At 56.6% G+C, this 23,077-nt stretch overlaps 9 protein-coding genes across 9 annotated transcripts; 5 read left to right on the top strand and 4 right to left on the bottom strand.

The window, feature by feature from the left end:
• Positions 1-1,129: 1,129 nt before the first annotated feature.
• EX895_002228 (uncharacterized protein) lies at positions 1,130-1,545 on the top strand (the record flags this gene model as incomplete). Its single annotated transcript, XM_029882827.1, has 3 exons — positions 1,130-1,217; positions 1,321-1,392; positions 1,487-1,545. The coding sequence occupies 3 exons, from the start codon at positions 1,130-1,132 to the stop codon at positions 1,543-1,545; spliced, it is 219 nt and encodes a 72-aa protein (XP_029740972.1).
• Positions 1,546-1,940: 395 nt separating this feature from the next.
• EX895_002229 (uncharacterized protein) lies at positions 1,941-2,936 on the top strand (the record flags this gene model as incomplete). Its single annotated transcript, XM_029882828.1, has 1 exon — positions 1,941-2,936. One exon carries the CDS (start codon positions 1,941-1,943, stop codon positions 2,934-2,936), a length of 996 nt encoding a protein of 331 aa, XP_029740973.1.
• A 528-nt stretch (positions 2,937-3,464) lies between these two features.
• Positions 3,465-5,139, bottom strand: EX895_002230 (uncharacterized protein; the record flags this gene model as incomplete). Its single annotated transcript, XM_029882829.1, has 3 exons — positions 3,465-3,880; positions 4,283-4,344; positions 5,132-5,139. The coding sequence occupies 3 exons, from the start codon at positions 5,137-5,139 to the stop codon at positions 3,465-3,467; spliced, it is 486 nt and encodes a 161-aa protein (XP_029740974.1).
• Positions 5,140-6,014: 875 nt separating this feature from the next.
• On the bottom strand, positions 6,015-8,720 carry EX895_002231 (uncharacterized protein; the record flags this gene model as incomplete). Its single annotated transcript, XM_029882830.1, has 1 exon — positions 6,015-8,720. The coding sequence occupies one exon, from the start codon at positions 8,718-8,720 to the stop codon at positions 6,015-6,017; it is 2,706 nt and encodes a 901-aa protein (XP_029740975.1).
• Positions 8,721-9,799: 1,079 nt separating this feature from the next.
• EX895_002232 (uncharacterized protein) lies at positions 9,800-14,671 on the top strand (the record flags this gene model as incomplete). Its single annotated transcript, XM_029882831.1, has 1 exon — positions 9,800-14,671. The coding sequence occupies one exon, from the start codon at positions 9,800-9,802 to the stop codon at positions 14,669-14,671; it is 4,872 nt and encodes a 1,623-aa protein (XP_029740976.1).
• Positions 14,672-14,787: 116 nt separating this feature from the next.
• EX895_002233 (uncharacterized protein) lies at positions 14,788-15,330 on the bottom strand (the record flags this gene model as incomplete). The annotated part of the gene is made up of 1 exon (XM_029882832.1): positions 14,788-15,330. One exon carries the CDS (start codon positions 15,328-15,330, stop codon positions 14,788-14,790), a length of 543 nt encoding a protein of 180 aa, XP_029740977.1.
• A 1,035-nt stretch (positions 15,331-16,365) lies between these two features.
• EX895_002234 (uncharacterized protein) lies at positions 16,366-17,367 on the top strand (the record flags this gene model as incomplete). Its single annotated transcript, XM_029882833.1, has 1 exon — positions 16,366-17,367. The coding sequence occupies one exon, from the start codon at positions 16,366-16,368 to the stop codon at positions 17,365-17,367; it is 1,002 nt and encodes a 333-aa protein (XP_029740978.1).
• Positions 17,368-17,514: 147 nt separating this feature from the next.
• Positions 17,515-18,504, bottom strand: EX895_002235 (uncharacterized protein; the record flags this gene model as incomplete). Its single annotated transcript, XM_029882834.1, has 1 exon — positions 17,515-18,504. The coding sequence occupies one exon, from the start codon at positions 18,502-18,504 to the stop codon at positions 17,515-17,517; it is 990 nt and encodes a 329-aa protein (XP_029740979.1).
• Positions 18,505-18,976: 472 nt separating this feature from the next.
• On the top strand, positions 18,977-22,204 carry EX895_002236 (uncharacterized protein; the record flags this gene model as incomplete). The annotated part of the gene is made up of 1 exon (XM_029882835.1): positions 18,977-22,204. One exon carries the CDS (start codon positions 18,977-18,979, stop codon positions 22,202-22,204), a length of 3,228 nt encoding a protein of 1,075 aa, XP_029740980.1.
• Between the last annotated feature and the right edge of the window lie 873 nt (positions 22,205-23,077).

Raw genomic sequence — 23,077 nt, forward strand, 5'->3', positions numbered from 1 at the left:
GGCCGAAAATCAGAGTGGGGTCGGCAGGGCGAGCAGAGCGGAGTTTTAGCCAAGGTCCCAAGTAAGCCGTGACAAGTGGTCCGGTGCATCCGCTTCCTTGTTTTCATCCAGAATGGCCGACAGCAGGCACACACTCTCAGGCTCTGCAAACACAGCAAGCGGATCACAGCGACAGACAGTCTGATACTGGCACTGGCACTGGCACTAGATCGATCCAGCGAGCACACGAGAGAGGGGCCAAGCGAAGTGAGTGGCTTGGCGTCTGTCGGATTTTCTAGTTTCAGTCTGGCGGTGTGGTCAAGGCGCATCATCGCAGCCAGTTCAGCCAGCAGCGACTCTGCCCGCGTTGTCCCAGAAAGCTGCCTCTGCAGCCAAGACAGACCGCCCTTTTTTTCTCCTCAAAAGAAAATCGGAAAGGATGACCGGATGAATCACAATGCCGTACAGCGACTTACTTTGCCTCGTGCCTCTCTCCCTGCGTTTACGCTCGACTTCAGACCTCAACCCAAATTGCACATGAGAGTGCTCTCTGAGATCTTCACAAATGTCCCCTATCTGTGTCGGGAACACCTTCCCTTGGGCAAGGGCGTGTCGAAGCAACCTCAGCCATGGGTGCGTTGGGCTCGAATCGGATTCTGCAGTCGAGCCGGAAGCAAGCCACCGACCGGCAAATCTTGCGATGCACCAATGAGAGAGCTCGAGCGAATCAAACAAAGCCCAAGACGAGTGACGCTGAGTTGCAGATCCTGGTTCAAGCCAAGAAGAGAGTTTCCGAACGCGGACCACCAACAGAAACCTCGCTCTAACATCCCCACTGACACTGGCTCGGAAGTCGGGTTTGAGTACTCTCAACTTTTTCGAGAACTTCGGAAACGAAACACTTTCTTCCGGCACTCTTCCTCTCGTGCACTCTTCCCGTCGCTTTCGCATCAAGTCCTAACCTTCCTCAAGCCCACTTGTTCGATCAGTACGACATTCGCAGCACCAGAGGAAACTTCAGCTCCTCCTCACACACAAGATGCTCTTCTGTCCAACATGCGCTAATTGCCTCATCATCCAACTCGATGATCACGGCAACAACAAGTGGTCGTGCCACACTTGTCCCTATGAATTCCCCATCGTACGCCAGATGACGACACGGCAGCACCTCAAACGCAAAGAGGTGGACGATGTCATGGGCGGAGAAGAGAGCTGGAAGAATGTCGATTCGACCGATGGTACGTTGATCTTCACACTCGATCCGCCGCAAATGACAAGAATGGGTTCACTGACGATGGTCGCCGTTTTTCTTTACTGTTCCTATGCTTCGCTGGATCACAGCACCGTGTCCCAAATGTGAGAATCCCAAAGCGTTCTTCATGCAGTTGCAGATCAGGTCGGCGGACGAACCGAGTAAGTTGCAACCTCCTTTCCCTCTGGAGTTAGGATGGCTTATAAGATCCAGACCGGTTTTGCTGACCTCCTAGCCCATTTTTGTGATGGATAGTGACCACCTTTTACCGCTGTACAAATGGGCAATGTGCGTACCAGTGGAAGGAGAACTGACCCAGCAGCCGCTTCCAGCATCGAGCATCGATCGCGTCAGCTATCGGCTGCGTTTCAATATACCCCGCGAAATGGCTTCCCTTCATTCATCTGTAATACTAGGCTCTGAACACATTGATGCTGTTCTATAGGCTGCGATCCATGGGCTTCTTGCATCTGTTGAGGTGTCTTGACCGAGTGGAAACGTACATTGAATTGTGGTCGGTTGTTCGGTTGTGTTTTGAAAATGTTTCTCGGCCGCAGCGCTGACTCGGGCATTTCTCGCGAACGTTTTGGACCCTGAAGTGCTCTCCACATCCTCGACACTTTACTCACGACGTTCCTTCGGCACCTTCAATACACACACCTTCTCATCGTCATTCATTTACATCTCCACCGCCTCGGGAGAGAAGACGATGTGCGTGATATTCTGGACAGTCGACGATCCGCACTACGACCTAGTAATCGCTTCGAATCGGGACGAATTCCTCTCACGGCCCACGCTCGCTGCCGAGTGGCACAGCTTCGAACCGCTCTCTCTTTCCTCTGCTACCACTCCCTTTTCTGCACAGCATAACATCTTGAGTGCCAGAGATGCGACTGGTGGGGGAACTTGGCTGGGCATCACTCGACAGGGTGCCTTTGCAACGTTGACCAACTTCACCGAGCTGTCTGCGCCGCTGCCGGAGGGGATGGACGCGTTCGAGTCGCGAGGCAGCCTGGTGCGCGATTGGCTGGTTTCGCAGTCACAGTCGCAAGGCGAGGTGAGGAAGAAGGGGCTGGAGGAGGTGCGGGGGGAGATCCGGGCGTACCTGGAGACGGTGGAGGATAAGCTGGAGAGGTTCCCTGGGTTCAATCTGTTGGTCGGTGCGCTGTCGACGCATGGAGCGGTCGTCGGGTATATAACAAACAGAACACCCGACGGCAGAGTCGCCAAGGACAGGAAAGCAGACATCTTCCTCCCGCAAGCATCAGCACCAACCACCGCTCCACCCGGCGGGATGTCCAACAGCGTCCTCACTCAACCCTGGGCCAAAGTCCTCTCCGGCTCCACCGCCTTTCGCTCCATCCTCTCCGCTTCCCCCACACAACACCATCTCGTCGAACACCTATTCGACCTCCTCTGGACATCCTCCGACCCGAAACCTACCCAGCGCTCCGAACTGCGCAACTCGGTGCTCATCTCCCCGCTTGAGCTGCCGACGGTAGCAGCAGCAGACGGGAACCGGGATTGGTACGCGACCCGCACAAGCACCGTCATCCTCGTAGGCAAAGATGGCAGTGCAAAGCTAGTCGAGAGGGATACATTCCAGGTGGTGGGGTTTGAGGCTGCGCTGGTCAACGGGCCTGAGGGAAGCGGAGCATTCGCCGGCAGGGACGGTGGGCAGAGAGTGTTTGAATGGCAGATGTAGAATCAGATGTAGAAACGGATCATTTATGACCACACCACGCTCTCGCTCAGGGTCCAGCGATCAACCAAGTCAAGGCACACAACGGACATACACACACATCAAACGAGATTTTTGGAGAGAATCTGGTTTTCTTCTGCTGCGGCGGAAAGTATTGTTGTAAGATGTTACAAATTGAGAACCAAAGCTTTGCCAAACTTTGATTTCAAGGAGAAGAGAGAGAGGTTTTGGATGCAAGAATGAACGACGAAAGTCCACCCTGGCAAGATGCAAAATGAGATCAGAGAAGCCTCGTTTGACGATGCACCCGCCTCATAGCCGTTTCCACTGAAGGGAATGCTGATGATCCTTCTTTTTGGGGGGATAAGGGGGAGAAAAGAAAGGTGGAACGGTGAAGAGAGACAAACGTCCAACGGAGGCTCTTGCAACATGGGCGGGTCATCAAGCTAGGCTCGCCCACGCTGGTGCGTGAGATGGTGGTGGTAGAGAAAGAGCTAACGAGGCGATGGTGGTGGTAGAAGCGCGAGACATTTACTCGTCATCTTCCTCCTCCTCCTCATCCTCCTCATCCTCCTCGGACTCGGACTCCTCCTCGCGCAGAGCCTCGAGGCAGGCGACAGCGATGCGGTCAAGGTCACGCATGCCATCCTGCGAGATGCGACGACCACCCTTGGGGTCCTTCTCGACGACACCGATACCCTCGAGACCCTGGACAACCTTGCGCTGAACCGATCCGGAAGCGTCGGCGTGGTGCGAGGGGCGGAAGCCGCGGTTGGAGGCACCACCGTGGAACTTTCGCAGGTGGCCGATACCGACAGCCTTGCGCAGGTAGATGTGACGGGCCAGGGCGGCAGCGCGGACGTAGAACCAGTCCGGGTTGTAAGGGGCCTGCTCCTTGAAGTGGCCGGTCTTGACAATGTCGACCCAGACGGGCACCTCGATCTTGCCTGTTTGTGTCAAGGGACAGCACGGAACGAAAGTCAGTAACAAGATCGGTGAAATGAAAGACGACGTAAAAGCAACGTATAGCAGCATCTCTTCAATCGATTTGCTCGCAGGCTAACCCGCAGACTTGATGGCCTTGGTGCTCTCTGGCGATCAGTACAACGTTCCTCCGCTATCATGAATCCAACACTTGCGCGGCATATGTCGAAAGGTTCTAAATGCCATACCATCCGCAGGAGTGATACTCCAGTGCTACACCGAGCCACATTGCGTTGCTCTGTGTGACTGCCACGTCCTTGTTCGTTGCGCTGCCTGATTGTGTGCTGCTGATCGACCCTTCAGCGATGCCGATCCATTGGATCGACCTGCTATACGCCGTCGTGTCTGCCGGTGCTGGAACTTACCAGATCGCTTGAGGTGCTGCGCGTAAGCGTCAATGAAAGTAGAGGCGTCGACGTCACGAACGCTAAAATCACGAAGCGAATAAGGGGTAGGAAGTCAAGTCAGCAAACATGCATGGGATGATGTCGTTAGGTTGTCGGCACGAGAAGCAACGTCAGTCGCACGATCTGTCCTTGGCCAAGGTCGATGCAGCAGTAGATGTGGTTGTGAAGCGCATTGTCTAAGAACTGACAGTAGCGCGCGAGTCGAAAGGTCCGTATGGTGCAAGCGTCGCATGTATACGCGTCGATAGCGAAACTGGATGCGGCTAGATGAGGACAGAGTAAGAGTCGCGGTGCATGCCACCGAAATGGGCCACATTTCCTTAGCAGGGTATGCTAAGCCGTTCTCCATTTGTCCCATCATTATCATTGTTGTCGCAGCTATTTCCGGAATGCGGTGGCTAATCTGCTTTACAAGCACGACTGACTTCATCGTCGTTCGTAAAAAAGGTTGCTGGCGTCCAAACGTTCCTGTAGGATCCTTCCATCATTGGTGACTCTTGATACAGTGCTGCATCGGTGGCGATCTTTTACGCCATTCTCCGTCCCAGTGCAACACTCCCTTGCGACGCTGTCGACGATGAACGTATGGCTGCTTTGCTTGTCGTAAAAGCTAATGTTCGCTCGGGATGACATAGTCTTCTATGCGGATAAAGATCGATTCGAGGTATCATGCTACGGTTTGCTGGCTACTGCTGCTGCTGCTGACTGTTGGCTGCTGACTGCTGAATCACGACGACGGGTGCCGTGGGTGGATGCGTGCGACGGCGTTGCTTCTGCTATGCTTTCGCAGAAGGTGCCAATACGTACTTCGGCATGATGGGCGATGTATGTGTCTTGAGGGAGAGGTGAAGGTAGCGGTGACGGTGAGGACGATGTACTCGATTCAATGTCGACACTGCGTGGTTCGCGATCTGCTGCTGCTTGACTGCCAAACCTCGAATCTCGAAAGACACGCTCTGTTGCCCTAAACCTCAATTGGCTCTGTCTCTCAGTCTCGATTCACCTCAACCCAATGCCCGCTTCCGAAGTTCTCAGCAAGGGCTTCTGGCCGAGATTCCAACTTCGCTCGAAGCAGTCGCTGCTCTGCCATGTGTAGGCCCAAACTAGCACTTCATTTCGATTTGCATCAACGAAATACAGATGCCTTGAAATCCTTTAGAATTCGAATATTCAGCACTTGAATTCAGGTGACCCAAAGGTGAAGCGTGGGAATTTTTACTTGGAGCTCTCGGCTCCGAACTCTGCTGTGTCGTTTGTCAATATATAATCCCAGCAGTGCTCCAAGTGTAGGTCTAACATTGCTAGTCGACCTGCAAGTACTCAAGACTCCGATTGCGATTAACAGTGTCCTTCCCGGCAGCTGCAGCGGATGCGGTGGCGGCGTCAAGCTCCAGATGGCCTCAAGCGACAAGTCCAAATTTGTGATAAAGCAAAGAGTGGATGGCGTTGCTGTTACAGCTCGCTCGTATGATATCGAGAGGGACCAACGGGAGCTTGACTAGCAACGCACCAGAGGATGACATTGGTATACATGGCCGAGTAATTGTACATAACCTTTTTACGTGACATGGAAAGAAGTAAAAGGACCCGGTCACTCGCTGTGAGGTAGGTCTGCGTCTATTTTGAACGGTAGGGTCAGCTTCGGAGAGCGGCGGTGCTGCTATGCAACTGAAATACAGCCTGTGTCCGTCTAATGGTAGCCCTGACGGTGGTTGGGGTCCTGGTACTGATTTGTGCCTCGAGTAACAGCATGAGCTACATGCTGTGGCGGCTGCGGGTATCGTTGCGCGAGCACTTGATGCATGACAGGCCGCTGTTGAGCAGCTGGTTGCATATGCGCCGAAAGTGCCGTGGCCGCCGCATCCATGCCAGAGGGAGGCCGCATTATCGGATTCGACAGCGGCGACACATCCAAAGGAGACGGTCGTGGAACTGGCGGGGCCTGAGCATGCTGAGTAGGTTGCACCATCGGTGAGCGGACGGCTGAAGAGTGCGTTACGGGCGAAGCTTGAGCGCCGCCACCACTTGCGGAGTTGTTAGCACCGACAGGTGTCTGGCGTGGATTTGCATGCTCCACCAGCTTGACCAGCAGGGCACCTTGCAGCGAACACTGGTCGTCGAGCATTTCCAACTGTTTCTGCAGGTCAGCCGCCTTTTTGTCCACCGTAGCGACGATCTCTGGCCGCCACGCTTCCAAGACCTGCTGCGAAGTACGCAGAGCACCAAGCCTGGCACGGATTTGGTCAATGTTGGGCTGAATTTGAACAAGAACGCTGCTGACCGCCGTGGCGACGTCGAAGAGCCCGTTCTCTCGTAGCAACTCGACCAGCTGCTTGACCTTGTCCGGCGACCCGATCAGCCTGGCAAATGACTCGTTCTCGGGAAATGCCAATGCGTCAACCTTCTGCTCAATTGCGGCGAGTTTCATTCCGTGCTCGTTGAGCGTGCCGCGGATGGCTGCAAGTACTTCGACTGGCATATCTGTCATCCGCTTCTGGGTGCCATCCTGTTTGACGATGTGCGATTGTCCGGCGCCACCAGCGGCTCGCTGTGTTGTCTCAGTGGCATTAGTCATCATGGCAGAGGCGATGCTTGCAGTGCCGCCCTTGTGTGGTTCTGAAGCCGGGCCAGGAATCGAGACGCCAGACGACGTAGCAGTCGGTGCTGAGGACACTGTTGCGCCTGCTGAGACAGGCTGCGACTGAATCGAAGTGATTGCCGGTACGCCATTCTGACTCGTCTGCTCAATGGCCGCTTGAGTAGGCTTGATTCTGTTGGCTGTGGTGTGGACTGCAACTGGTGAGCACGGCAATGAGCCAGGTGGGCCACGAGCAAGACTGCGTTGCGCGGGGACTTGATTCTGCTGCTCTTGCTCGGTCTCGATCTCCATTGATTCTGCCCCATCAGCAGCCACTGCGGTCGCACTCGCAGGATCACCAGTGTTTGCGTTGATTGCAGCCTGGGTCTGTTCAGTGGACGCACCCTCTCCACGAAGGACTTTGCTCTTCCAGCTGCGAGCCAGTGCTCGTATGCGGTCGTCCATGCACGCCCGGTTCTCCATAAGAGCCTCGTGCACAGCACGGTCGATGACTTCGTCGAAGCGCAACTCGAGGTCCTGCTCGTGACCCCGCACCCATTTGCGAAATTGAGCTCGAGTGACCGCCTCAGAAACAGAAGGCGAACTAGATACGGCGGCAGGAAGAGGAGGAGGAGGGTGCTGTGTGGTGCTGTGGTTGGTGGCTGCGACAAAGGTTGGTACAGCTGTCCATGCAGAGGCTGGTGCAGCGTTAGGTTGCGCAGCAGTGCCTGAACCCGGATCGAGGACGGTCGAGGGGGCGCTGGACCTAGCAACGTGGGCTGCGGCCGGACTGGAAGGCGCGGTCGTGGCTGCGCGCACAGAGGCGCCGGCGGCTGAGGGCATGCCTGCAACTGACTTGGCAGCCTTGTCCGGCATCGCGGCCACTTCGGTCTCGAGGCGCTTGATGCGCTCGCGATTGTCCTTGATCCTGGCTACGTCGGCGTCGAGATCCTTGCGCATGTTTTTGGCATCGTTGTGCAGGCGATCATTGTCCTTGGTGAGCGCGGACAGATCGCCCTTGATCTTAGTGACATCGCTCTGACAGCGATTAATTTGTCCCCAGTGAGTGGTAGCCGCTTTCTGGAGCTCTTCATGAACTTTGCGGTCCCTTTCGCGCTCTTCTTGAGCTTCTCGGTGGAGGCCTTGCAGTCTGGACTCGAATTGAGCTAAGATGGGCGTCATCAGAGACGTAAAAGACTGGACGTTGAAATCGACTTGCAGGCGATAGAGATCAAGCGTTGCCGACTGGACCTTTTGCTGGAGATTTTTTACGATCTTCTGCTGGTCGGTAAGCCTGGCCAAGTGCCGAGGGTCGTTGCTGTTGGCTTTGTCAAACCAGCCTTGGACACGATCAAGCTTCTCCTTCTGATCGTCGAGTTCCATTTGATCCTTAAAGATCGCGAGGTTTTTGGCCTGCATGATTTCGAAGAGATAAATATCGGGTTTTGAGACATACAGCCGTCCGGCAAGTTCGGCGTGAGTTCCGATCACAGCGGCAGAGGCGGGAGCGGCACCTGAGAGTCCGTGCAGAGTGGATGGCTCTGGACGACTTGTAGGAACATTACGGTCGTGGGCGGATGCTGATGCTGATGTGGAAGCATGGTTGTCAGCGAGGCTGCCACTCGCACTGACGGGAAGGGCATTAGCCGAGGTGCCCGGTTTGCGGGGAAGCAGCTTGGGTGGGGCATCGTGATCGCGGTTGATGCGGGCGTGAGGAGCTTCGCGCTCCTGAAAGTCACGGGAGGGTGGAGGGGAGCGCGAACGGCCGCGCGGGTCCGAAGAACGGTACCCATCGCGTCTGCTGCTATAAGGATTCATCGGGGTGCGCGGGGACCACCCTGGTATCACGACGTGGTCCTCGTCGTGAGCGATGGTTGGCTGCAACACAATGAACAAGAGGATTGGTGATCGGAGAGCGACTCTTGCTTGGAGTACGAGTGGTGGAAACAGCTCGAAAATTGAGCTTCGATCCTGACCGTTGGGTCCAGGACGTGAATCGAGAGAGCCTTGGTCGAGGCGGTCTTGACGATGGAGGGCGCTCGACGTTCCACCTGCTATGGGAGGGATCCTGGCAGACAGTTGGTGGTTTGAAAGACAGCCCTTATGGCTGGATGATATAGACGTGTGCAGAAGGATGGGATGGAAGTGATGAGGAGATTGAAAGGCACACAAGGTTGGTCGAGCGATTGAATGCGATTTCGTGGAAGACTTGTTTTTGGTGATTGGGTGATTTCCCTCCACATGATGCTGCCCTGCCTCAGAGAGGTCGAAATCTCGCCGACATTTTCAAAAAAGGCAGCACAACAGCAGCAGCAGAAAGACCAACACTGGATGCGCTCGCTGCAACTTTTCTTGAATTCAGGGTCTTCCTATCCAACTCGACACGGTCATGCTCGGCTCTTCCCTCTCTCCCTTTCAAGCTGCTTGGACCGCGCACCTTCCAAGCCAAGAATCTCGTTGGGTGCCGTGTCGGGATCGCCCCGACATCCCTTTCCTATGAAACATGCCCTTTGCTTTCTTTTTCCCAGCCAGTAGAGTGATCCAGCACAGCTCGGCTTCATTCCGACTTGGGCGTCAATCGCGTAGAGCACCAATCGACGCGTACGACGTTTGGTCCCTTTTGTGCACCTCTATTTTCCTGCGTTTTTTTTTGTCGATTTTTTTTGATAGTTTTGTTCCTCACCAATACTGTATGTCTTCCGAAAAATTCTTGAACCAAAATTTTTTGGTGCGGCAGAAAAAAAAGTGGAGAAACGCATTGGAGAACGGCACGGCAGCACAACATCTTCTATTGATAAAAGGGCAACCGCCTTGTCGTTGACTTTCAAGTGGTTGGCCCAGCCGGCTGCTACCATCCACAAAACCACCACTTACCACTTCACGTGCTCATTTCAACCATGAAGAAGCCTGTCAAGGAGCGATACAACGCAAAAGCGCGCGGTTCCTCCGTCGGCGGCTCTTCTCACAAGAACAAGCGCTCTTTGCGTCAACGAGAGGCCGACGCTTATGATTCAAACGCACAGCTCATCGTCCCCGGCAGCGAGGAAGACCTCCGTCGCAAAGAGGCAGAGCAGAAGCGAAAGCAGCTGCTCGAATCCTCGGGTCAGGATGCCTCCGCTCCAATGTCGTCCAAGAAGCGCAAACGCCTCGATGCCTACATCGCCTCGCGCATCAAGAAGGAGGAGAGGGTCAAGATCATGGCCAAGCTTGCGCAGACCTCTGCCGAGGTAGACCGCACCACGCTCAAGTCGGCGGCCACCCTCGGTACTGGTCGTGCTAAGACGATGGAGGAACGTATCGATACAGCAGGTCAAAAGACAGATCGTGGTGGCAAGCGAAGGAGAAAGACCATGAACGGCGCCGCTATGCAGATCGAAGAGGACGACGACGACGCCGATTTGGATGATTTGCAGTCCACCCATGGTCACGATGACGATGAGGACGAGGGCAACTTCACGCCGACAGAAGATGTCAAAGATGACGACCAAGACAGTGGACCCGTCGGCGAGGTCGAGGAGGATCCAGCACGGAGAGCCAGGATCATTGCTGCCGCCAGCCTCTTTGACAAGTCCAAGCCTCCCACCGCGGCAGTCGCATCATCGTCCTCTTCATCTGCACCCGTTCCAGGCTCCGCTCTTGCATCTGCTCTTGGGTCTGCCTTGGCAACGGACGCTCATGGCAATCCTATCCTGCCGACCATGCGGAAGCGGACCAAAAAGCCGAAAGCAACCCGTGTCAACGCTACCACAAGGCTTCAGCAAACCCGCGAGAGCGATTCCAGCTTCGACAGCTCCGACTCCGAGGGTGATTTTGACTCGGCATCCGCTTCGGCATCCAGACCAGCACCCTTGCAGGTGAACAGAGACCTTATCGGTCCAGCTCCTCGCGCATCACTGTCCAGGAAAAACCAAGAGAAACGGCTAGCACAGCAGACTATTGACATCAAAGGCAAAACAAAGGCAGTGGCATTTGGGCCAGGCTGGGATCCGCAAGACTCTGACGACGAGCAGCCCACCTCTCACCCCGTCAAGGCCGCACACGAGCTCGAAGCGGACATGGATGACGATGAAGATGACGACTCGGACCTGGGCTCAGAAGAGCCAGACACAGATGAATACGAAGACGACATCTTTCTTGAAGCTATGCGTCGCCGAGGTCTGCTGCAAGCCGAAGCCGAAGCCTCTTCCTCTGGCAGTTCGAACCCTTCTACGTCTGCACCAGCTGGTACCAAAGCTCTTGCTCTTTCCAAGTCGGAGCCCAACGGCGTGGACGATGGCGATAGCAGCAATCAAAGCGAACCCGAGGGCGACGACGACGTCGACGATGACTCCAACTCGGACGAGGACATGGATGAAGACGACGAAGAGGATGAAGAAGAGGACGACGACGAAGAGGAAGAAGACGAAGAGGAAGAAGATGAAGACAAGGACGAGGAAGAGCATACGGAAGAATATCGATCTCGTCGCAGAGGCATCGGCACAACCAAGCGTAGCTCCGGCTTCAAGGATTGGGCTCGTGCCGCCCTTGGCATCGGCGGTTCTGCTACGAAGCCGACCAGGGACGATCTTGCTCAGGGTACAGAGGCCAACGACATCGAAGAAGGCGACACAGCTTACAATCTCGAGCCTGTTGCCGGCTTCAAGGTCAAAGTTGGCGATATCATGCCCAAGGACGGCGTTGCGCGTGGTCCTCTCGGCCGCGACGAGGAGAATGTCCGGGAGCGTTCTGCCTTTGCTGCCAAGCACTACAATGAGCTCGAGGCTGCCAAGGCCTCCAACGAAGATGAAACAGAGACATCCTCTGCACCCAAGGTACTCACCCACGTCGAGGTGCAGCGCTCGGAACAGCTCACGGCCGCACGTCTGCGTCTGCCAGTCGTCGCCGAGGAAGACAACATCGTCCGCACCATCATGGAGAATGCCGTCACTGTCATCTGCGGTGAGACTGGTTCGGGTAAAACAACCCAGGTACCGCAATTCCTCTATGAAACCGGCTTCGGTTCCAAAGGTAGTCTCAACCCAGGCATGATTGGCGTGACCCAGCCTCGACGAGTTGCTGCTGTTAGCATGGCACAGCGCGTTGCCTCGGAGCTCAGCCTGCCTGCCGACCGCGTCTCGCATCAGATTCGATATGACGCCACGGTGAGCGCGGACACCGCGGTCAAATTCATGACCGACGGTGTGCTGCTGCGAGAGCTGGCCACCGATTTCCTGCTGACCAAGTACAGCGCCATCATGGTCGATGAGGCGCACGAGCGCAGTATCAATACGGACGTGCTCATCGGTGTGCTCAGCCGCGTGGTTCGCCTGCGTGAGAAGCGTTGGCTCGAGGGAGGCGCCGACGCTCGGCCGCTGCGTCTCATCATCATGAGTGCCACACTCCGAGTGTCTGACTTTACGGAAAACACGACGTTGTTCCCAGCACCGCCTCCCGTGATCAACATTAGCGCACGCCAACATCCCGTCACGGTGCATTTCAACCGCAAAACGGTGCAGGACTACATTACAGAGTCGGTCAACAAGGCGACCAAGATCCACGCGCGTCTTCCACCGGGAGGCATTCTCATCTTCCTCACGGGTCAGCAGGAGATCAGCACCGTGTGCAAGAAGCTCGAGAAGCGGTTCGGCCGGAGGGCAATCGAACAGAAGAGAAAGGATCGCGAGCGCGTGCAAGGCAAGTTTAAGTATCGTCACGGCGACGGCGACAACGACGATGGCGATGCTGATGGAAAGGTTGCTCAAGAGGATGGTGCTTTGGCGCGTGTCAAGTTGACGGCACGGGATGGCGATGTCGAGGCGGAAGAGGTGGATCTCGGATTGGATCGTGACCTCGCCGCTGACGTTGATGACGGTGCGATGGCGGAGGCTGACGATCCGGATGCGCTCGACACGGATGACGATGAAGCCAGCAGCGACACACGACACGACGACGATCTGCCGGACGAGCTCAAAGACGACAGCGATGTACCCATGCACATCCTCCCCCTCTACTCGCTGCTGCCCTCCGAGAAGCAGATGCGCATCTTCGAAGAGCCTCCTGCCGACACGCGCCTCGTCGTTGTAGCCACCAATGTCGCCGAAACGTCTCTCACCATCCCCAACATCCGCTACGTGATCGATTGCGGACGAAGCAAGGAACGCAAGTACGACCTGATCAGTGGTGTCCAGTCGTACGAAGTGTCGTGGATCAGCAAAGCTTCCGCGTCGCAGCGCGCCGGTCGTGCCGGTCGAACAGGTCCCGGCCACTGCTACCGCCTCTACTCTTCAGCGGTGTACGAAGACCATTTCAGACAGTTCTCGAGCCCCGAGATTCTGCGAACACCAGTCGATGGGCTGGTGCTGTCGATGAAGGCGATGAACATCGACAATGTGGCCAACTTCCCATTTCCGACGCCTCCGGACCGTGTGGCGCTGAAGAAGGCAGAGCAGGTGCTTACGCATCTGGGTGCACTCGACGCACCGGCCGTGAGCTCGGTGAGCATCGGCAAGAACAAGCGGAAGCTCAACCATGCGCAGGTGACCGAGCTGGGACGAACCATGACGCTGTTCCCCGTGTCGCCACGGTACGGCAAGATGCTCGCGCAGGGACAGCAGCACGGCTGTCTGCCGTACATTGTGGCTATGGTGGCGGCGCTGAGCATCGGCGATCCGTTCGTCCGCGAGCAGCTCATCGAAGAAGAATATGGCGATCGACGACGTGCTCCTTCAAGCGGTGGCGGTGATGAAACCGGTGAAGACGACTACGATCGCGCTTTCGGCAAGATGGATGGGGACGAAGACCTGGATGCCGAGTTAAAGAATGTCACGAGCAGCGAGTTGCTGGACAAAGAACGACGCAAGGCTCGACGCGCCAAGTACTTTGCCACAATGCGTAAGTTCGAAGCGCTTGGGGCCGGGCTTTCGGACACCTTCAGGCTGCTCAGTGTGGTCGGGGCGTACGAGTACGCCGGCGGCAGCGTATCATTCTGCGACAAGAATTTCCTGCGTCCCAAAGCGATGGAAGAGATCCACAAACTGCGTGCTCAACTGTGCAGTCTCATCTCGTCGACCTTCCCGGATCTTGCGACTGCTTTGTCGAACCCCAGACTGGCCCCGCCTAACGAGACACAGCTCAAGGTGATCCGGCAGCTCATCGCGTCGGCGTACATCGACCAGGTGGCGGTGCGCGCTGATCTGATTTCCAACGAGAGCGTCGTCTCGAGCTCGACAGTGAACCCGGACGAGCGGACCAACCAGATGCTGTTCCGGCTGCGCACCAAAGGTGGGGGTGACAGGATGCAGTCTACGCGTGGTGTGCCTTACAAGGCGATGGGCGTTCCTGGATTTGCCTTCATTCACCCAACCTCGTCGTTCTACCACACAACGCCCCCGTCGTGGGTCGTGTTTAGCGAGGTGCAACGGAGCGGATCCAAATTTGCCAAGACAGGCAATCCGGAGCAGGACGAGGGCACAGTGTGGCTCAAGACGCTGACACGCATCAACCCGGTGTGGCTGGCGACGCTGGGGAAAGCCCTGTGCACGTTCGGCAAACCGACACCGGTGGATGCTGGTGGCGGTGCGGCAGGCGAGCTGGATCGGCTCAAGGCGAGCGTGCAGGCGGTGAAGGCCGGGCAGGTGAAGGCGGGGGAAGCAATGCGCGATGTTCTGGTGACACCGACGTATGCGGTGGGCAGCGAGAATGATGGTTTGGCGGGTGGATTGGGTTGGCAGTTGCCGGCGATCAAGGCGAAGCAGAAGTTTGTCGATGGCAGGTGGGTGTTACTGCTCTAATTATCACTGTGAAACGACGAGATGCTGTGGCACAGAACAGGAATTGCGAATCCCCGTGTTCGGATTCTTCATCCGTTGCTGATCTGTGTGTGCGTGTGGAAGTGCGTGTGGGGGCTCTACATCTTGGACTCCTCGGACCACTCGGCCGGCTGTTTGCCAGCAATCACCGTCTCCCCATGCTCGTCAAACTTCACGTTCTCCGCATGCCCCATAGCCCTGCCGATAAACTTGGTATGCGAGCCATACGCCAGCAATGTATCGGTCACAGGGTGCCTGAGCTCCATCCTGGTAAACGCCAGGGTCTTGCCCATACTGATCACGGTCCCCTCGACGTTGATGGTATCGCCCTTTGTGCCGGCGGCTTTGACGTAGGTCGTGTTGATGTCGGTGCTGACGCCGGTGGAGTAGAGGCCCTTGGAGGCGATGGCAAGCGAGCCGAGCGTGTCTGTGAGCGTGGCGATGCAGCCGCCGTGCAGGGTGCCGAGGCGGTTGAGGTTGTGTGCGCCGATCTGGAAGGTGCCGCGGATGGTGCCCGGCGTGGCGTGGTGGATGCGCAGCTGCGGGATGGTCAGCGCATCGTGGCCGGACGCGGTCTGGAAGCCGCGACAGATGCGCTGGACAAAGCGCAGGCACGCGGATGGTTGCGGACCGACTGCCATGGTGTGCTGATGGTCTTGACGACGACGACGAGGGTGGTAGGTGTCGGTGTCTGTTGTGCTTTGCCAAGGTGCGTTGTTTGTTTCCGCCCGGCTAAGACGGACTTTCGCTTCTCCACACGAGCCGACGGAACCGGCCTATGGTCATTTGTGACTCTAACATTGAACACAAAAAAGCTGTGAAGCGACTGGGAGAAGACCGACCCTAAGTGCGGAATTCTTTCCCCCCGCTTTTGCTTATCCGCATCAACGTGGGGGCCGTTTCTACTATGCCCCCCCCGGTCAAACGCCAATGATAGAGTCCAACCGGATCCCTCACTCACCCACTTACGGTGGCGCAGAGAAGAGATTGCTGATCACTCTTATGAAGCTGGCAAGTGGGTTACGATAAGGGACCAAAAGGACTTGGGTAGTTCCTACGTCGAGGCTAGGCGGATGGCGTACCACCGGAAGTGAGTGTCGCAGAAGCAGATCTCGGTTGGCTTGTACTGTACAGTAGTTGTTCACGCCCCCCACGCGATGACAGCCAGCGTGTTGGAACCGAAGCTGTGTGCCGGTGTGTGTCGGACGGCAAGATAGCGACCGAGGAGTGAGTTGCTCGCTGGACGTTGTACGTAAATGGCTCTTCCCCCACGCCGCTTTGCAATTGGAAATTGTGTGTTCAGTGCGCGCACGATCCGCAACGCCTTGTTTCTCTCGCTGGCTCTGGAGGTGGATGCGATTGTTCGCCGCTGCTGTTGATGGAGGTGATGATGCTGTGGTACACAATGAATTATTCTCTTTTTACCCCACTTATCCTCGCTGAGTGACCGACGCGCACCGAGCTAACGCTGTGGATCGCCGGTCCTTCTCTCCCTCATTCTCTTCGTCGTGTGTCCCCGCCGCCCCTTGCTCCTCCCCCGCGCCAGCTGTGCTGTATATAGTCTCTCCCCCCCTCACTCGACGCTTGGCCGACCGCCCCTCCTTGCCCGTCCTCTCAATCACCCATCCATCCACTTACCCAAACTGCTGCTAGGTACACAACGCTGCCGATTAACAATGACGCAAACCACCAACGGCTATCACCCAACCCCACTTCAACCGGGCGTGTGGACTCCGCTCGCCACGCCCTTTGACGCCAACGAAGAGATCGACTATGCCTCGTGGAAGACACACGTCCTGCGCATCGCTTCGGCAGGCTCCGGCCTTGTCGTCATGGGCACCAATGGCGAGGCGATCCATCTCAACACCTCGGAGCGTTTCGAGCTCGTCTCCACCGCTCGCCAGTATCTCTCCGAAGCGGGACTTTCCGCGACCCAGATCATCGCAGGAACTGGTGTGGGCTCTGTGAAAGAGACGGTTGCCAACTGTGTGGATGCTGCGCGTGCCGGTGCGGATGCGGCGATCGTCATCCTGCCCGGCTACTTTGCGGGAGGGTTGGGCAAAGACCGCGCGGCCATCAAGCAGTTTTTCACCACCGTCGCGGACAAGTCGCCAATCCCCGTGATGGTGTACAACTTCCCCGCGTGCGTCGGCGGGATCGATCTCGACTCGGACCTGCTCATCGACATCTCGCAACACCCCAACATCTGCGGCGCAAAGCTCACCTGCGCCAACATCGGCAAGGGCGGTCGTGTGGCCAAGGCTATCCAGCGCCCCGGTTTCCATATCTGGTCCGGGTTTGCAGACATCATCGTCTCCGCCACCATGTCCGGTTTCAACGGTGTCATCGCCGGCTCGGGAAACATCCTACCCAGAACGCTCGTGGCGCTTTACAAGTTGACCACAGAGGCGGTGCTCGAAAAGGATTTCGACAAGTTGCAGAGCGCCCAGAAGCTCCAAGAGGTCGTCAGCCACGCAGACTGGGTGTTGTTCAAGGCGGGAATCCCGGGGACAAAGTGCGCGCTCGATAGGTGGTACTACCCGTACGGCGTGTGCAGGATGCCGCTCCAGCCGGCGACAAAGGAGGTGCAGGCGATGCTCGAGAACGAGCTGCAGGAGGCGCTCAAGCTCGAAAGACAGTTCGAGGAGCAGGCTGGCGTTACCACTGCCAAGGCTTAGATTGGCCATGGCTACGTTCTCATTCCCTGTCCCCTGCTGGAAGCCAAGCCGCAAATGCAATGCCGTGCAATTGAATCTCGTATTAAGACATGTGGTGTGTTTCTCCCTCGCTCGTGGTTCTGACTCTCGCACCGAGTATGTATTGCTTTACTGTGCTAACCGCGACCAGACTTTGTTGGCCAGATCGAGAAACGCCACACGGATGTGATTCGGCTGTTGATGCTGCTGCTGCTGCTGCCCTGCTGAGTCGACTGTGCTACTTTCAAATGCCGGCAACGTCTCTCGAAGTGTCGCTGGAATCCCATCGTCTCCTCCCGCGCTCAACTGCGGCTGCAGTGGGATCCGAGCCAAAATATCGATCTTCTGCCTCTCCGCATACTGCTCCACCGCGGTTGACTCGCCGAACATTTTGAAAAGCTTGCCCGTGTCAGGACTGACAAAGTGACTCATGTTGAGCACCAGCCCTGCGATGGGCACGTTGGTCTTCCTGAACATGGACACGCCCTTTTTCGCATCGAGCAGAGCCACCTGTTGCGGTGTCGTGACCACCAGCGCGGCGTCCACTTTGATGAGCTGTGCGAGAGAGAGAGCTACATCCCCCGTTCCAGGAGGCATATCGATGACAAGCAAGTCGAGCGGTGAATTCGAGGCGTCGATCTCGTCTGGCGACGACGGCGTCGGTGCGAGGGGGTCCAGTCGCCAATCCACGTCGAATAGCAGCTGCTGCGTCGCCTTCATCACCATCATTCCTCTCCACGCCACCACTCTGTCTTCTTCTTCTGCGGTGCTGTTGCCGAGAAGAAAGCCCATTGACATGCAGCTCACACCATGGTTCTTCATCGGTATCAACCCACCATACGACGTCAAGTCGGGCTCACCCATGCCTTCCAGCCCCATTAGCTTAGGAACGCTTGGCCCGAAGATGTCCAAGTCCAGCAGCCCCACCCTGGGTTTCATGTTGACCTGCTCTGACGTCGAGGACATCGAGGAAGGGTGGGTGAGGGAGAGTGCAACGGCAAGGTTGGCAGAGATGGTCGATTTCCCAACACCGCCTTTTCCGGACGAGACGCAGACGACGTGCTTGACGTGTGGGATGCGACGAGGCTGTGGTGGTCCACCAGTGCCTCTGCGTGGCATGGTGGGTGGTATCCGTTGGTTGTTTCGCGGCAGGCCGAGTGGGTTTTCGTGTGAGCTAGACATGCTGGTTGAGGCTATGCTGCGTGTGGCAGAAGGGAAAGTCAGTGCCAGTCCATTTGGTTGGGCCATCAGCGCTGGAGACTGAAAGGCACGATGAAGCCCACGAAGGGCTTTGTGCGTAGACATGGCTGATAGTAGATCGGGGTCGAGGTAGTTGGGAAACGTAAGTGTGGTAAGAAGAGGAAGCAGGAAAAAGGGTCCAATCGAGCACCTGAGACAACTTTCCGACACCCGAACTTGATTTCACCTCAGCCTCCACATGTTGGTGTGTTGCATGCAGCGGGTCTTTGACCTCCTTCCTGCCTCCTATCCTTCCACTCATTCAGCGCCACCATCCATCATAGATTCACATAGACTCCCAAGAAGGCAGATGGAACCTGCTTCTCACAGATGACCAGCGGGACATAGTAGCATGCCACCCAAGAAGCGCGCCAACGGGCCGTCCCAGCCTTCGACACCAACCAAGAAACAAAAGACCGGGCAGCAACCGGCTCTGACTTCGTTTTTCACAAGCCCGTCAGCCTCTTCAAGGCCCACCTTCCAAAACGAGCCATGCTCACCAACTCTGAACGCGTCCAAAGCCAAGCAGAAGCGAGTCTACGCGGATCTGGACGGCAACGCGGACCACCACGATACCAATGGAGCCCTCCTGTCACAAGAGGAGAAGGACGCGGCATTTGCGGTAGAGCTCGCAGCTGAGGAAGCGGGTGTCTCTGTTGCCGAGTACAGGTCACGAATGGAAGGTGATGAAGATCTTGCTAGACGCTTACACGACGAGTGGTCAGGACTGCATGATGAGGGCAACAAGCTCGCTTCCCCTGGTGCCAAAGCAGGTCCATCTTCCCCACCACGAAGACCAAACATTCCAGCGGCACCTACGTCCCCGAGTAAGAAGCCTCTTGCGACATCCAGAACTGTCGATTTGGCTGCGTTGGACGCATCTATCCAGGCAATTCCTCTCGGGGACGACATCTTTGTCTTCGATCCCTGGGCTGTAGATACCTCCTCCTGGCCCGCAACTAGCGACAAAGACGGCAGATTCGTGCCCACCACTCCCTACGCCCTCTTGACGCATGCGTTCGTCAACATCACAGCCACACGGTCGCGGCTTGCCATCACAACGCTCCTCACTAACCTCCTTCGCACGGTACGCGCCCATGATCCCGAATCGTTGTTACCCACTGTCTACCTGGTCAGCAACCACATCGCGCCTCCTTACGATGGCATCGAGCTCGGCTTGGGCGGGTCCATAATCAACAAGGCCATCAAGTCAGTCACGGGAAAGTCGGCCAGGTTCATGAAACAGGTGTGGGACAAGACGGGCGATCCAGGTGATGTCGCCTACGAGGCTAAAAAGGACGTGAAAGCGCTCGTTCGACCGGCCCCCATCACAGTGCAGCGTCTCTTTTCCAATTTGCATAGCATCGCTCGGCTCAGTGGGCAAGGCAGTGCCAATCAGAAGCTGGGTTATGTTACTAAACTTCTGGTCGCTAGTCGTGGCGAAGAGACGCGCTTTCTGGTACGGACATTCATCAGTCATCTCCGCATCCAAGCGGTTCGGACCACCATAGCCACAGCGCTGGCTCGCACTTTCGCACTCGTCGAAGAGACATCAGCACCTGTCGAGCCGAGCAACGCGAAGGAGAAGGAGAGAGCAGCCTTGCTTCTCGTCCATCCGCACGAGCGCACAGGCATCTTGGCCAATGCCATCAAGCCGAAAGAACGGCAAGATCCGCACCGTCTTGCTCTCATGGAACGCCTAGCTAGAGCAGAGAAGTTGGTACGCGAGGTGCGGGCTCGCCATCCCAACTTTGGCGTCATCGTTCCCTCGCTGCTGCAGCACGGGCTGGCCGGCTTGTCGGAACATGTTCCGCTTCGTATTGGTACGCCCATCTCACCCATGCTAGGTTCCATCACACGATCCTTAGGAGCGATGCACGAAAAGCTTGGTCCAAGGGCATTCGTGTCCGAATTCAAATATGATGGCCAGCGGTGTCAGATCCACGCCATCTACGTGCCCAGAAGTGCGGGACCAGAGGCTCGCAGGAGTATCAAGGATGGCGATGCCAAATGCGGAAAGTGGGTTGGCAAGAACCAGGAGATATATGTGAGGCTTTTCTCTCGACACCTGGAAGAGATGACGGAAAAGTACCCAGACATTGTGGATATGGTGCCGATCTTGATGGGACAGGAAAGCGAGGCAGATGCCAACATTGGGGTGACTGCTTTCACGGACTCATCGGCATCTCGACCCAAGGATGAGGCGCCGGGCCCGCTGGAGGCGGAGGGCTTCGTCAAGACAACCACAGACGAGCCGCCAGTGACACGGCAGCCGATCACCTCATTCATTATGGATGCCGAGGTGGTGGCGATGGATCTCGAAGGACGTCTCCTTCCTTTCCAGACCCTAGCGAACCGCAGTCGAAAAGATGTCAACCTGCACGACATCAAGGTCAAGGTGGGCGTGTTTGCGTTCGACTTGATGTACCTCGATGGTGATTCGCTGCTCAAGTCGTCATTCCGCACGCGACGCAATCTGCTACACACACTCTTCCCTGCCTTGTCCCCTCAAAACCCCCTTATAGCTCGATTTGCGCATGTGCGCTCTTGTGAGAGCACGGATGCGGACGACGTTGCACGGTTCTTTGCGCAAGCGCAAGAGTACAAGTGCGAGGGCATCATGGTCAAGTCGCTCGACCACCATTGGGAGGCTTCGCCGGAGTCCAATGATGACACTGATGCAGATGGGGCAAGCGACGATGGAATGGATGGTGCAAACACCTCAGGACGGCTACAGAAGCTTGCGGATATAGTCGACGACGACCTGGCCATGGAAAATGAAGACGAAACGATGAAGACGCTCGACAGCAGCGGCGGTGCCAGTAGCAGCGGCAAGCGCAGCGGACGCAACCCACAAGAGCTCGTCACCATGCCAGCAGAGATCGGCAAAGGCGTCAATGGGCGCGGCAAGGCACTGCTATCGACGTATGAACCCGACAAGCGCTGCGAATCCTGGCTCAAAGTGAAAAAGGACTACGTCGATGGCCTCGGCGACTCTCTGGACCTCGTGCCCATCGGCGCGTGGCACGGCATGGGCCGCAAAGCCAGCTGGTGGTCGCCCATGCTTCTCGCACTCTACGAACCCACCACCGGAGTGCTGCAAGCCGTATGCAAGTGTATTTCAGGCTTCACGGATGCGTTCTACAAGGATCTCAACGTACGCTATGCCGAAGGATCCGATACATGCGTTCCTGCCCGCTACGGCGAGCCGTCGCCGTTTGGGATCGAGCTCGAGACGGGCAGTCTGTGGCCCGACGTGTGGTGGAAGCCGAGCGAGGTGTGGGAGATTCGGGGCGCGGATGTGACGGTCAGTCCGAACTATACGGCTGCGATTGGGCTGGTGAGCGAGGAAAGGGGGCTCTCGATTCGGTTTCCGAGGTTCATCAGGAAGAGAGAGGATAAGACGGTCGAACAGGCGAGTACGCCGGCTAGTCTGGCCAAGATCTATTTTGAACAGCAGAAGGCTGCGCCTGCTCCGGGGCAGGGCCAGGTGGAAGAGGAGGGCAATGGCAGCGAGGACGAGCACGAGCGGGAAACTACTCTTCAGGCTACGTCTGTCGACGATGGGGTTGACTTCTAGTGTTACGCCGTTCTCAACCACTCTGCATGGTCGAACCACAGAGATGAGGTCCTAGGTCACCACTGCTGTGCGCCGGTGTCAGGTGAGCAAAGCGCATCTTATCGCGACGTCCGGAAGCAGCAGCCAATCAATCTGGACGGCGAATCAACCTGCGGCGAACCATAGCTGCAAGCTCACCCATGGGTGCGATTTGCAAGCCACATGTACACATACGCCTTTTTTGCTACTAAGGGCTGTTCGTGCAGCGGAGGAAGAACTAGTCGAACCAATCACAGAGGAGAAATTTCACCGGTGTGACAAGAAGAAAATAGACTTTCCCTTCGTCGCCTCGCTTAGCAGAGACCATCAGGAAATGACCGTTACACCCGACGGTGCGCTCGAGGAACAATCGAATGTCGATTCGAAGACGAGGACGACAAGGACAACGAGGGTCAAGAGCATACGTGACGAAATTTGTCACAGTTCGAATGGCACGCGCGGTCATACGACCTGTCATCCGACCTGTCATCCGACCGACACAGAGGCTGTGAGCCATGCGAGGTCTCATCTCGCTTGCGCTGTGGATCTCAGTCGTTGAGAGACAAGAAACCCGGACAACGGCACGATGGATAATGTGGTTGAAAGGATCTCCTTCGAAGAATCTTGTCGCAACATGTACCTGCGCCTGCTGATGCTCTGATATATTGCGATATCAGACAGCGTGGACACAATGGCGGTTGTCGGATGGCTCGGTCGGTGCGAGAATGCTCGTGTTTCGACCAATCGGAAGAACCGAAGCGCCAAAGACCTGCAGATCAGCTAGCTGGTCTTGGCCCTACCTTCTCTAATCTTGGTCTTGTTTCAGCTTGGAATTCGTCTCTGTCGCGAAAGTCG

The sequence above is a fragment of the Sporisorium graminicola genome, chromosome SGRAM_13, assembly GCF_005498985.1.
Source record: "Sporisorium graminicola strain CBS 10092 chromosome SGRAM_13, whole genome shotgun sequence".
NCBI lineage: Eukaryota > Fungi > Basidiomycota > Ustilaginomycetes > Ustilaginales > Ustilaginaceae > Sporisorium > Sporisorium graminicola.